This window comes from Pestalotiopsis fici, assembly GCF_000516985.1.
Source record: "Pestalotiopsis fici W106-1 unplaced genomic scaffold PFICI_Scf_5, whole genome shotgun sequence".
Taxonomy (NCBI): domain Eukaryota; kingdom Fungi; phylum Ascomycota; class Sordariomycetes; order Amphisphaeriales; family Sporocadaceae; genus Pestalotiopsis; species Pestalotiopsis fici.
This window is the reverse complement of record NW_006917095.1, coordinates 3,460,427-3,474,786: the sequence shown is the minus strand read 5'-3', so window position 1 is coordinate 3,474,786 and position 14,360 is coordinate 3,460,427. Positions and strand designations below refer to the sequence as shown.

General features: G+C 49.8%; 2 protein-coding genes across 2 annotated transcripts; one reads left to right on the top strand and one right to left on the bottom strand.

The window, feature by feature from the left end:
• Positions 1–1,043: 1,043 nt before the first annotated feature.
• Positions 1,044–3,061, bottom strand: PFICI_08354 (uncharacterized protein; the record flags this gene model as incomplete). Its single annotated transcript, XM_007836935.1, has 2 exons — positions 1,044–2,241; positions 2,304–3,061. The coding sequence occupies 2 exons, from the start codon at positions 3,059–3,061 to the stop codon at positions 1,044–1,046; spliced, it is 1,956 nt and encodes a 651-aa protein (XP_007835126.1).
• An 8,773-nt stretch (positions 3,062–11,834) lies between these two features.
• On the top strand, positions 11,835–13,304 carry PFICI_08353 (uncharacterized protein; the record flags this gene model as incomplete). Its single annotated transcript, XM_007836934.1, has 1 exon — positions 11,835–13,304. One exon carries the CDS (start codon positions 11,835–11,837, stop codon positions 13,302–13,304), a length of 1,470 nt encoding a protein of 489 aa, XP_007835125.1.
• Between the last annotated feature and the right edge of the window lie 1,056 nt (positions 13,305–14,360).

The following is a 14,360-nucleotide window of genomic DNA, read 5'->3' as shown; positions in this document are numbered from 1 at the left end:
TCTTCCTGCTGCTGGGGGTCGATGGGACGGGACGGAACACAAAAAACAAAAATCGGGTGTACAGGACACATGCGGTCAGGGTAAAGAGTACCTTATACAAGCGAGGCGTCACCCTTTAGTAGGCCAACTTAAAACGATATCCATGTACATGTATATTTAACTATCTTGGCTGTCTTGGCTTGGTCATGGAATCAGATTCTTGATATAGTTGTTGGGGCCCTTTTCCCCCCTCCCCATAAGACTTATATCAACAACGAAGAATTCCAGACTTATAGGCACTCTTCATCCCACGGGTCATGCTACGAAAATTGTGACTTGAGTGTTTACGCGCCAAAGTAGGAAGATCTAGACTAGATTCAAGCCGTTGCATGAATTTAAAGATATTGTGTTGACCAACACCTAGGTTATTACCACATGGCTTCCTACACACTGTATCAGTGACAATATGCTGACTATGGCCTAATGGGGCATTGAACTAAATATATATAAAGAAGTGTATGCGCTCGGGTAATCCAGGAAGCACTGTAATATGCATCTAGTATGGTCATTTTGAGCCCCTTGAAAGAGGCATGCATAAGACACTCCCTATAAAGAGGCTCATCGACTCAATGTGTACTCAAAAGATACCTTCTGTAGCCTCCGAAGATGTCAAAAGACTACCGGACTCGAGGAGCTTGGTAGACTTCCCGAATAGCACCATCTTGCTGGTAAAGTTGGCAGGGTTTGCCTTGTCCCCTCGTGACGTTGTTGATTTACTTGACATGTGTAATATTCGGGTGTAGGTTTCCTTTCTCATGTGGATAGTGAGCCAGTTGTTGTTGAATGTAAACGAGAGTCGGAAAAGTCAAAACTATGGATGATGTCTTAGGGAACAGAGGATCGAGGAAGTGAATATATTGATACATATGACGCATCTTTAATGGCCGCTATATATCCTCCAAAGCCCAGAAAAGTGGAAAGGTGCGGCTTGCCTGTCTAGTATCAACAGACCACCAGCGACCAGCGAATACGCCCCATCCTCTGTACGGCCGTTGGCACATCGCTCATTTCTTCTTCTTATTCTTCTTCTTTCCGCCGCCTCCTGCTGCCTTCTCAACCTTGACGGCACCAGCACCGCCTACAAGCTCCAGGGTCTCCTGCTCCTTGACGACTCCGCCCTGGGTCGCCTCCTGGGCGCGCTTCTTGCCCTTCTTACCCTTGGGCCGGTACGTGCTGCGGTCCCGCAGAGGGAGCCAGCGTTCTGGGTCCGGCTCCTTGCCTTCCTCATAATCCTTGGGGAGCTTCTTCTTCCTGAACCTCTTGTGTGGTTTCTGAGGTTCAGCGTCGGCCGGTCGCTTTGTTCCCTGCGTCGAAGCTGTCGCTACTGATGCTACGCCAGCATTAATCAAGGCCTGGATGTCGGTACCGGATGTGAGCTTGTCCACCGGAGTCAGTTTGTTGAGGTAGGGCTCAATCTTGGCGTAGTCAGTAGTGGCAAAAGACGCGACGAGTCCTGCTGCTGCGATCGTGTCATTGGTGGGGTTCGCAGCCAGGTCCTCAAAGGTTGCACCTGCGAGCGCCAGATCCTCTGTGTTTGAGGATTTCAGCAGTTCAACACCTGCCTCTCGAAGCAGGGATGAAGGCGCATCGTCCTTGGCCCGCGACTTCCAGTGCGTAGCTGCCCTTGCCAGCTCGGTCCGCACCGAGTTTTGTCGCCCAAACAAGCGGTACACTGCCACGGTGACAGCGACTAGTCCGGGCGAGAACCGAACATCGTTATGATCAGGTGTGGTGGCCTGCTCGATCCGCTTCAAGAACGCCTCGAGCAGTCCAAGAGCCGGGCCGGGGTTCTTGGTCTGGACATAGAGTTGAATTATTGTTAGCAGGAGCCCAATGTCGGCAGGGCGCTTCTCGAGCATGGGCAGGATCTCCTTGATGGCGGCCTTTCCGGTATCAAGGTGGGCATGGGCGGCTGCATTGACCACGCCTAGGCCTGCGATCTCTGAAGAGGCCGTCGGCGTGGGCGTTTGTTGGATCTGCTTGTTGGTTGACTTGGCAACTCCGTCAAACTTTTGCATTTGTAGACTCAGGGCCAGTTGGTTCCTCCGCAGTATGGCTGCCTGATACCCGAAAAGCTTGTCATTTCCAGAGAGCTCTGAGGTCGATTCGAGCCAGCGCTGAGTGAGGTACGGATTCTGGGGTTCGGACGCTACGGCGGTCTGGTTATTTTGCGCAAGAACCCGCGACGAAGGTTCCGTGATCCTAGGGACGGTTCAGTCAAAAGGGAGCCACCGGCGCTGCTCGTGGCCATGACGGGTACTTACTCGGATAAGATCAGGGACTTCTGAAGAGCAATTGCGTCAGCCTCCTTGCCGAGTCTTGTAAGAACGTAGGCGTGCTGAATAAGGAGGGAAAAGAGCTCTGCCTTCTTCTCCTCTTCGGATAATTCCTCGCTCGCTTCACAGAGGTCTCTTGCTCGCTTTAGCAAAACGGACGCTTTGCTCAGGTCACCTCGTGCAACACAGCCGCAAGCAGCATTATAAGCTGTCTCGAAAGCCTCGAGATCTTCGCGCGAAGGCTGCTTGTGCTCCTCGTCGACCAAGTGGCCCAGGCCATTCCATTGGAGCTGCGCGCTCGTGGCGAGAGTATTGATGTTGAGGTCATTTTCCTCCCCGGGGATGCCATCGCCTTGTGTCGCCAGCTCACGGTAGACCTGGGCAGCGTCCCGGAACTTCTCGGCTCGATAGGCAATCTGGCCGGCGAGATGGCGAGATGTTCTGGTGGCGGGGCTAACCAATTTTATCGTCTCTTCGGCTTCGTTTAGCTTTCCAGATTTGTACAAGGCATATGCCTTTTCGACCAAGCACTCCTGCTCGAGCTTGTCGCCACCGTCGGCCAGAGCTCGGAGGGCATCGTCGAAGCGGTCGAGCTTGAGCAGGGCGACAACGCGGGTATGGTGGGCTTGAATGTTGGACTTGGAGGCCTTGATGGCAGCATTGGCAGCTTTGAGGATCTCGTCGTGGTCCTGAATCGAAGAGGCGCGCAACAGCGACGTGAGCGCTGCAGCTGGATCTGAGGACATGGCGGCGCTTTGGGGGGGGTTTTGGTGGGTGGGCGTCGCTGGTTATAATAACATGATCTCCTCGAACACGGAAACCAATCGACAAAGAGACTGCGGCTAGAGAGACTTTTGCAGCTTCTTGTTCCTCTAGGCTGCCTCCTGCCGTCACTTTGACTTGTATTCTAGGCCGTGTGTGTCGGTTGTGCTCCCAACGGGATGATGAGAGGGGCTCGTGTGAGTTGCTGCTGCTCTTCCTCTACGTGGATTGGGTACCTACTAAGCGGGCGATTGGATGATGGATGCATGGTGGGGCCTGTCTACCTTTTCACCCCACCAAAAAAAGCAGACCAAACCCACAAAAACTGGCATAGCTAGTAATTGTGAATTAGATCTTGTGTGTCGGTATTTCATGCCTACCACTACAACCTACTACCCAAGTCACACATGTGCTACTGTAGTATTAATAGTACATTCTTTCTATACCTCAACTGTGTATGTTAAACTGCAAACGAGGATCAAGCTATGTATCATCGTTGTTATATAGTGAATATGAAATTCCAGCTTAGACAACCAGATTGTTTAAATGTAATTAAGAAAGAAGAGCATATAACGGTGTACAAATTTCATTATTGCATATAGGAATTAATATACTCCAATCCCTCTACTGCAAACCGTTTTTTTTTTTTTTTCAAATAAAGGCCTATAACCAAAACTGAGTATACGAGTGGATTTTAATTATTTTAATTTTTGATCCGAGTCATATGTAAAATGTGGTTTTATCTTGAATCGGATGCTTGAAAAGAAGACGACCCGGTTGCTTCAAAATTGATCATGACCCAAGATTCGTCTCCAAAGTCCCTGCTTCTGCTTCTTCTTCGCAAGAGACTTATACGGTTGTAATGGATAGACCGGCCCATCGTAGGGAGAGGCAGGACAGCTTGTTTCCGAGCCTCTTCTGGTTCGATGACGATGACGACTGGGTATCTCGCCTAGTTTGGTGCTACCAGACGACCCTGAGGTGTAAGAGTTACGGCTTGGCCCTCGACGACTCGGAGTCTGCCTAGAAATTGTTGTGACCAGAGATGTAGTGCTATGGTCGCGTCCGTGATGTTCACTCGTGGTTTCTTTCGGATATTTTGCAGACCGGCCGCCTTCTCTCTGTGGCCTATGTGGCGATGAAGACAGCCGTTGCGACCCCGTAGTCTTGGCTCCTTCATTGTGCAATTCCCCTCTTGAGTCGACACGCCTGCTGTGTCTACTGTCATGACGCGAGGTATATGGCTTGGATCCGTGTTTCTGGCGTACAAGACTTGCAGAGCTCAGACGCTTAGACAGGTCGTCTATAGTCCTGATTGTATCGGCTCGAGACGAACTCGACAGTGACACTAGCGATCCGTAGTCCAACGCCGGGGTCTTCGCCTTTGATGGACTGAGAAGACTTTGAATGGCATTCTTCAACCTCTTCAGGATGCGCTGGAGTGTACTCTTGGCACAGGCTAGAACGGATCCAATCAGCTTCTTGTCCGACACATGAGGAGGTCCGCGATCATCATACAATCACCCTTCTCCAAGCGCGTTCCCCTTTTCGACAGTCTTGATGAGTATGCGCGGCGCACTTGTGAGCGATCAGATCTTATGGAACCTCGAAGCGACTGCACCTCGGAAAATGTAAGTCCGCTCGATTCAGCTCCGGAATGGTGATCTCCCAGCGCTTTCAACAAGCGAAGACATTTTGTATACGTCTCTATAAGCGCCGACACCCCTTTTCCAAAACTGGCCATCCCGAGCGCTTCTAGATTGAGGCTCAGTATAAAAAAGCTGGATGCTAAAGGTCAGATGTCGATGGTGATCACATTGTCCTTCACAAATATGTCTGTTTAGCAGAAAGAAAATGCCATGGGTAGCAAGCAGCAAAAGAGGATGAAAAAAAAAAAGGCAGTGCTCTATCTTTGCAGTTGGCGGGGTAAATCACAGATGTTGACGAAACAGTATTCTCGTGTCTCGCTTATGGTAAGTAGGTGGGTAAAGTACGGCGTGTAGCCGCCCGGTGAGACCATGAAAGTGATTCGTAAATGACCAATTGCGGCACCGGTAATTATATTCTCTGTATTTGGTACAGTATGCTTATGGGATGGATTCTCCTTTTCTTCTAGGCAGGGCTCTTTTCCTTCTTGTTTTAATCTCTTTGTTCCGACACTTCAAGTTTAGGTAGATTGGATAGTAACATTCTCACGTGTGTATCATGAAAAACAAGTGAACCATGAGGATATAAATTGCCACGAATTTCAAGTCTGGCTCATTTTTAACTATGGAAGAGAAAGAAAAAGGCCAGATGGCAACGTGGTGCATACATTTGCCTGAGTAGGTAAATGGTTTGTTTCTATTTGCAGAGCATTATCATCCGATGTCCACTCGTGGAACGCACGTGGGGTGACCAAGGTGAAGCGATTGCTAATCTCGCCGCTGGCCGCCGCGTGGGGGAACAATTGAGGCGCCCGAGACGATCTGGTTCTGGAGCGATCTGCGGCATGCAACTTGCCTTGCTTGTAGGTCTTCAGTGGTCAAATGAGTAGCTGATATCCCTTGCAAGTCAGGAACCATTTCCGTGGATCGGATCAGGAACCTTTGTTTCTTTTAATTATTTTCTTTTCTTGTGTTTCCGTTTAAACTTCAGCATTTGCCCGATATCGTCTACGTGACCTTTTGCGGAAAGACCACAAATAGACGTCCAACTAGGCTGAAGTACAGTCTGGTGCAGACATCGTGCTATCACTGCACTCTTCCTATTGGTGAACAAACAATCCATCCAGAAACAAATTCATCTCGGGCGTATCATTCTCTTTACGCAAATAGTCAACCCTCCGTCCCTCTTGCAGAAGTCTGAGGACACTTTCTCAATAGCCGTGGGGGTCGAGCCCTACGAAAAGCGTCAGGTTGAGTAAGATTCCGTTGGCGTGTGGTTACACCCGCTGCAGGGCAATACTTGTAGAGACTGGACGACAACGTACGATCTTGAAGACTTTCCTCCAAGGCATTGGTTCTTGGATTTCACATTGCAGTAGGACGTGGTGGGTTCGAGCTCAGCCTTCCAAGTAGATAAAGTCGAGTTCAAGTTGATAAGGAAACCCAACACGTACATGGAATTTTTTTTCTTCTCTTCGCAAGTCAGTACAAATGATCAACTGCCCTGCCTAGTCAGGCAAGTCCGATAGCCGGGTCAGGGAATTGTTCTAGGAACTTTACATGTTCTTGTTCTTATTTCCAAGACACCCAGTGTTGGAGACAATAAACGCGAATTCAATTGGTAGAGGCGCCCGCCAAATGTTCTGAAATTTGTCCGTAGGTACCAATTAGCTGTTGTGCACATGTATAGTATACTCGACACTAGTTTTGGCAATCATCCAAGTAGCCACAATCCTTACTTGGTGAACAGGTCTGTAGCTACGATTGGACAATGCCGGGCCTTCATAAGGATTGCTTCTTCGCGATAGCCGTGAAACACCAACTCGTGGGGGCAAAACTGAGATATCTCCATGGTGAAGACGATGTGGAGTGGACTTTCCGGGAGTCGAATAACAACACAGCCTCGTCGGGAAGCTTGAGTCTTTCCAACCCCCGATGTCATCAATGGACGAGTCGGTCTGAGTCGGTCTGACTCGTTTGCGCAGGTACGCAAGGCAAGTCTTATCTATAAACTTTGTATACAAGACCTCTTGTCTGTGTTGGAACTTGCATATATCGAATGATCCTTGCCTAGTTCATCGTCTACCTTGTATCTTCTGTCCGCCTTTCTAGCTCCCGAGAACCAAACCATGTAGCCCGGGCAAGTGCCGGGATATGTCATTTGGGGCCAAGCTGGCAATGCGCCTTATCTGAGTTCAGCTCGACTCATTGAATCACGGCTCACCGCAGCGAGAAAAAAAAAAAGTTGTGACCATGTAGCACAAGGAGGTTATCTAATCCCCCCTGGCGCTAAGACACGGATTGTGTGAGGTGATGATGGCCCTCCCTTAGGTCGCCGTTTATATAATTGGGGGCACTGCAATGAGCGAATACACAGCGCGAATGGCGCAAGAAGGAGGATGACACAGTCGGTCTGGCGGCGGCACACTGTACACATGTAACATTTTGAAGGGCCCAGATCAATGTTCCTCTCCTCCAACTGCGTGGGGGTTTAGTGCACAGACTGGAGGTAGGTACATTGGCAGTCCCAGCGAGCAACGTAGCTTTCGAGTTGTTGTAAAGGACGATGGATTGATCGGATGTTCAAATTTGCAAGATCTTTGACTTGATAAGCAAAAGAGATGGATTACTGGAGATGCTGTTTCCTGACTTCGGCACTGCAGAGATGCTGCTGTCAATTTTTTTTTTTGCATAGATATTCACCGTTTTCACATGCTTCTTAGTCGCGAACCATGTCCAAAAGACTGTTGGCTCCAGAGGACAAATAAGCTTTCCGTGACTTGCGGTGCGACGGCAGGTGTGCCAAGTCCGCGTTGGGATTGCATCCTCAGCCCAGAGGCCTGGGGAGGGGGAAGAGGAGAGGTGGCACAAACAGACAAGTTAGGTTTTTTTTTTTTTTTTTTTTTTTTTTTGGAAATACCACCACTTGGCCCTGGCCTTGCGACATAGCTTATCTATCATAAGGCTATACTTGAAGACGGTGAGGCCCTGTTGGGATCCCAAGGGATGATGCCTGCTGTCGATTGGCTATAGAGAACCCTAGAGCGAAGTGAGATTCTAGATAGCGGCCTTGGGAGGACGAACGCAGCATCGCCCATTGGCACGCTCCGTAAAATGTCGGCGTAGCAAGTCTAGACTATCATGTATTGTACTGCAGTATCCTGTACGAGGTTTATAGCAGATGATTGATTCCTGGATGAACGGAGATTTGCCTTGACCAAAATTTGTCTAGTATTGATGTTTTATGTACCTACGTATACGTACTTGATATAGGTGGGTGAATATCTTGGACACGATACATTCATAACCTGTTGATATGGCCCCATTCTGACGGGCAAGCAAAGAGGACCCGGTTCCATCCGTCCCGCCCCCGGCCATGGGAGATTCCCGCACCGTTTTTGTTGTATACATCAGAGACTGACTTTCTGGGAGAGTAGCCCCCATTCATCTGCGCTCTGCCTTGTTCCGCCTGTGGCAATGCCTCGTTTTGCTACGTAGCAATAATTTATGAAAAGCATGATGAACATGCAAGTCTATGTGCAAATGGAACCCGCAAGGATGGACGAACGAATTGTTGAAATCATTGTATAATTAGTATAAAAGACGTATGGTGTTGTGGTGTCTGCTTGTCCCCATGGTCACTTATCTACTTACCTTACCGTACCTCGCCAGCGACATGGTGTCTAGATGAGCGGCCGATGTTCCGAGGAAGCGTTGGAGCAGGCGATAAGATGATGTGGTTATCAAAACCACCTCCTGCATAATGCCGAGAGAGGGTAAGGAAAAAGGAGGGAGACAGAGACGCGGCCAGTTTGAGAAAGAATCATGCCGGTGTATGTGTGTGTGTGTGGCCGCATGGGTGGGATTGAGATGTAGGGAATACACCTTGGGAGACGAATCAAGACCAACGTCTTATCAGTCCCCCCCATCACAGGACCGGTGCCCCGTTCCCTACCCATTCCGATGTAGGTACTCTTCCCTTGTGTGTTTTCTCTCTCTCTCGGGCTCACAAGCAAGCCAAGATTGATTCGCGACTTGCCATGGGATGCAATGGATGGATTTGTTGACCTTCTGCCAATGCTTCCTGTTTCTGGTCTTTTTAGCCCTGCTGCTCAGTGCCAAGCTCAAACGGTTTGCAATTGCCGAGCAGTTGATAACGAGAAGAAGGAGAACAACAACAACAACATGAAGAAGTAAAAGATGAGGAAGAGGTGATCGCTCCCAGAACTACTAATTCTCACCAACGTAGGCATTGTTGTATCTTCCGAGGCACTCTTCACTGGAGAGATGTCCAGTATTCTGTACCGTGTAGGTAGCAAGGTCATGTACAGAGTAGGTAATAAGTCTCCATCCAACTCCAGAGACTCTAGACTCCAGACTCCAGATAAGTGATAGCTGCCGCCGAGATCCACCAGGAGGTCGCAGAAGCTGGGGAAACGCCCACACTCGACCCCATTTTGCATTAGGTACGACTTACCTACAAATGTCAAGGCCCAATATTGTGTGTCTCTTTCTTGAGTCGTCTATCCGCCCTGTCCCTCCTTTTGCTGGCTGCCACCACTTTGGAATAAATGTACGTATCTACTCCACACCCAGGTCGGAATATGCACTGTGTCCAACAAGCAGTTGATATATGTAGAGAGCTCGTTCGCCGTGGCTGTGGCCGACTGCGGGCGCTATCCCGACCCTCGCGAGGGACCTGTTTGGGTTCCCCTGCCCATCATAGTAATGAATGCTCCTTCTCACACTCACCATTTTACGGTATATGGTACAATACGTGCATGCATGCTTTCGTGCACGCCTTCAGGGACCATGGTACACACCGTGACACTCATACACACGCGCTCAAACCCAACAAACTTGAGGGTTCACTAACTCACTTGAAAGCCATTCAGATATCTCGTGGTATCTCTATCGAATCAAAATGCTCCGTGCCTGTTTGGCTCGCTGCTGCACAAGGTCCCGCTCAACCTGACTTTCGACAATCGGCAGGACGAGCTGTTCTCGTTGCAAGTGAGGCGCGCCGATAACCCTGCAGTCTGGACCGCAACATTGACACATACACACACTCCATTCCCCCCTCTCCAACTCACACCACACACATACACACAACACATGTTTGTACCAATGCATAATGGCGTACGGATACTTACGCATCCATCGGTGGGAACGAGTTTTATAACAGACGAAAGAAACTAGAACGTAGGTAAAGGCTAGTTTGGTACATTGCGTCCTTGATAAATGAGCGGATCTACCCACGTAAGTTGCAACCAGATTCAAACCCCGTCCCCCCTCCCCCGGCACGGTACGTAGTACGTTGCTCTTTATCTCCTCCCAGAAGCGATTCCGGCGCTGTCCATCCGACCAGGGAGTAGTAGGTAGGTGTAAGAAATCATTACATACAATAACAAGAGTGTGCCAACAACGCATGCGGGACCCGATGGCCAAAATCGAGTGCACATTTCGGATTCTCGAAAGAGACTGCTCCTCGTTCCGCCTCTGCGATACGTACGACGTATGCACCAATATATGCATACCCATCTGGGTACACTCATATATACGTAAGATAGTACCTGGGTACAGGTATTGTTATTTGCCTTACATTACACTGCATACCCGGAACCCTCCCACGTTCAGACGTCGGTGCGGATCACCTTCTTTTTGCCTCCCACGGGGGGTCCTGGGCAGTCGGGACAGACGACTGGGGACTGGGCTGGAGGGAGGGACTGGACTGGACTGGAGTCGACAGGACCTTTCAATCAGACCCTACCTTGCCTACCGTCTATCTGCCTGTCTTGGTCTATCTAGTACCTGTCCGCTGTCTAATAAATACTACTACGTACAGTGAAAATATCAATCAGTCAATCAATCAATCTACTTACCTACCAAAGCTACCTGCCTACTTATCTACTTACGTGATGTACCTACGACTTTGTTTGCGCGCATAACGAGCTGCCGGCAACCAGCACGCACAGAATCGATTCATCAACATACGTACTACCTATCTACCCACCTATATACGGTACATACCCACCAGCATACAGACCACTACTACCTAGCTTTTACCCACCCCCAAAGGTACGAGCGGTTATCTGGTACCTCTTCCCAGAATCGACGAATCCACCCCCAATCGCCATCCCTGCCCGACTTCTGATGAGAGACAGCATTCGAGCAGGCATATCGGTCAATTCTGGCCTATCGGTTTATCTGCAACATCTACCTCACTTACCAGGGCGAGCGCATCGCATCTGTCGAGGGGTTTTACCTCCCTTCCACAGGTACTAGGTACGGCCTTTTAGTATTAATGGATTCATGGTCCACCCACGTATGTCGCTCAGCGAACCACCACCCTCTTTCCACCTGCGCAAAAAAAGAAGAAAAAGAGAGAGAGAGAAAGTGAGTGAGAAAACAGCCATTGTACTCACTTTCGCCATACTCGAATCATTTAGTGCTTCTTGGATCTTTTGGTTCTTGTTGGATTGCTTACTTACTGACCGGAGCTGCCAGAGGGGATCCCAGTGAGTAAGTGAGCGAATGAGCAATAACTGCCGTCTGTCGGTGCCAAATCTGTTATTGTCCAAGTCCCATTTCTCATTCCTCGCCTCGTGCGACATCCCGCGCGCTGTCTCGGCTGCATATCTTTCGAGTCCACGTTCTACTCGGCCGGGATCTTGATCTTGGCTCAGTTTCCATACTTATCACGTCAATCCACCCGATTCCTTGCAATCAACCACCATCAAGGACTTCCTCTTCTTGCATTCCCTACCCATCGCCTCGCGTTCTCCTTCGCAGAGGGCAACTTCACTCCTCAACTTATCCAGGTCTTCACTTGTTTTAAGCGGCTTCCGTTTCTCACCACGCGCAACTTGTACCACGCATACACACACACACACACACACACACACTTACAAACACACCCCCACATCCCAATTTTCCCCATTCAATACATCAAGTCGTATTTAGATTCATTCCATGGACGACACAGATCTCTCACGAATCGTGCCCCTGTGCTGGATTTAACAAGATTTGTGGACGATACGGAAGAACCAGAGAAATCGTAATACCTGCCTGGAACGGACTGCTGTAATCAACAAAAAAGAGTGCCGCGAGCATGTCTGCTCATTCATCGCCTCCCCCGGCGCAGGGGCAACTCGCTCCGGACATAGATGAGACAAAGTTACCAAGTGGACAATGTCGCTATATATTGCTCAACCCGGAGATCAAGGGACACCGCTGCGGCTGTGTGGGATTCACCCTCAACCGCTCAGTGCCGGGCGTTTCCTGCGAGTGTGGCCATCTTTCATGTTATCACATCAAAGCCCCCGAGCAGCCACCAGATCAAGCACAAATAGAACAGCTCGTTCGTCGCGTTCGGGCATTGGAGGAACAACTCGACCGGGAGAATCAGGGTGGTCTTGGCAGTGCTTTGAGTACCGTCATCAACCGGCTAGGTGACCTGGAGGAACAATATGAGAAGAGCAAGGAAGACTTTGGACAAGAAAATCGAAACATCTACCGGCAAATCACAAGTGTATGGCAGTCCGTCGATCAGGCGGGTAAGCGGCAGGTCGAAATGCACAATCGCCTGGCTGTATATGATGAGAGGCTTGAAGAGCACGATGACGGCATGCGACGGCTTGAGAGACGGTTGATGGAGTCGGATGATGCCGCCATCGACCTGGAAGAACGCATGGACCGACTAGAAGAAGCGGATCAACGGGACCCTCGTCCACGGAGAAGCTCTTCTTCAAACTCCAGGCGGCCCGACGTCTTGAGCTTGACCACGGACTTACAGCGTGGTCGCAGCGGATCACGGGAGGTGGGACGGCACCAAACGGGAAATCTACCCCTGGCTACTCAGATGACCAACACAACGGCGGCCGGTGTGGTCCGGCCATGGACGGTCCACGTATCACTCATGCCCATGGCTACGGTAGCCTTTCCTTTTGAGAAGGACACCAACGCGTACAAGCGGTGTCTTTCTCGGGGCCTTCACCAAATGATTGCCGTGCAGGGAACGGACAGTGAATCCTTTTCCAGAGCCGTGGCAGCAGCCTTTGGCAGCCTCCTAAAGGGACGGCCGTGGATGCCACTGCAAGCACGGCTATGCGAGGCCGAGACGCTGTTGGGACTGCCCATGCTCCGACCATTGGAGCCGACCTTGATCGACGCAAAAAATTATGACCAGGGATTCCTCAGCACGCACTGCGCAGTTTGTGGGCCCAATGGGAAAATGGACTCGCTGTATATTGCCATGCAGCTTGACACGTTCTCGTGGCACTTTCTACAGCGATCGCCATGTTATCTCCAGGGACTCGAGGAAAGCTGGGCCTACGATCCGCTCCTGGACCGCAACGATCCAATCGAAGATGACAGCATGGATGAGGAGGACAGACCATCGGCTGGAGATATCCTGCAGCCGCTGCCGTGCCTGAAAAGAACATCGTCGCAAATCTCCAGAACGCCGAGCTTCAGTGCTGGCTCGGGGGAAGGGGAAGGCTCACGATCCAAGGTGGCACGGACGGGAGCCTTAGCTGTCCCGGTGCCACTAGAGCTCCGTAGACGGGCGGAAAAGGTCTAAAGGAGGACCGAAATGGCAAGGAGTACTGCCGTGTACGTAGGCCGGGGTTGGAAACGCCTATGTCAAAGATTGGTAGTGACAGTAGCTGGGCGGCGATGATAGAAGAAGAAGAAGAAGAAGAAGAAGAACAGGAAGAAACAAACAGGCAGTTTTGGGTCAACGGCGCATTAGATAAACAGGGAAAGGATACCATGACTCACTCGAGTCACAAGCGTAGCGAGTTTTATTCTATTTCATTTGAACTACGATTGGGACAGGTCTTGTGTGCTTCCGGCTAGGTTTCCTTGCATTATAGGGGGGATGTAGCAGCAGTGTTCAAGTATAAGAGATAGTTGGGTGAATCTTCATGGCCATGAAGATTTACATACCTAGTAGACATTGAATACTCATCTAAAGAACTTGGATGAAAAGACTGACTTCATGCAGATCTAGGTGCTACACAGATCAATCTTTCGGTCATGGGTGAGAGCTCAACTGTGCGATTTGTTTCATTCGTGGCAGTATAAGTTCGGCTATTGTGCAGAATGGAGACGTTTGGAATGTATCGTGCAAGTTTAGCCCTGAAATAATGACTATAATAAGCATTGAGGTGAAGGACACTCATCCAATCAAAATCAATTCGGTTTGGATAAAAAAGAACGTGAGGTGAGAATAATCCTAGAGACGTGGTTGCCAGTCCACTAAAATACATCACTTATTTATGGATCATTTGGCTTACGATTCCATTTCAAAGATTTCCTATATCGAATGGCTGAGATGCCAAAGGAGCGTCAGAAATAGAACTGTCTGTTCCTGCTCCGATTAGGTACAATAGAAGGCAGCGTGACCCTAGATGTCAACATTGAACCTCCGGATCCGCACTCACAACTTAGAGTGTATGTAGGTAGCGGTTAGGTGCCTGTAGGTAGCTCTGCTAGGGTTAGTGTAGTTAGTACTAATAGCGGGGCTCTCGGGGTATCGGATCGGCCCCTCAATTCCCAAGTGCTTGCAAGGCAAGCAGCAACTGCCCAGGTGTCAAGTCATTACCTGGTCTCGGGAATGCTACAGAAGAAAGAG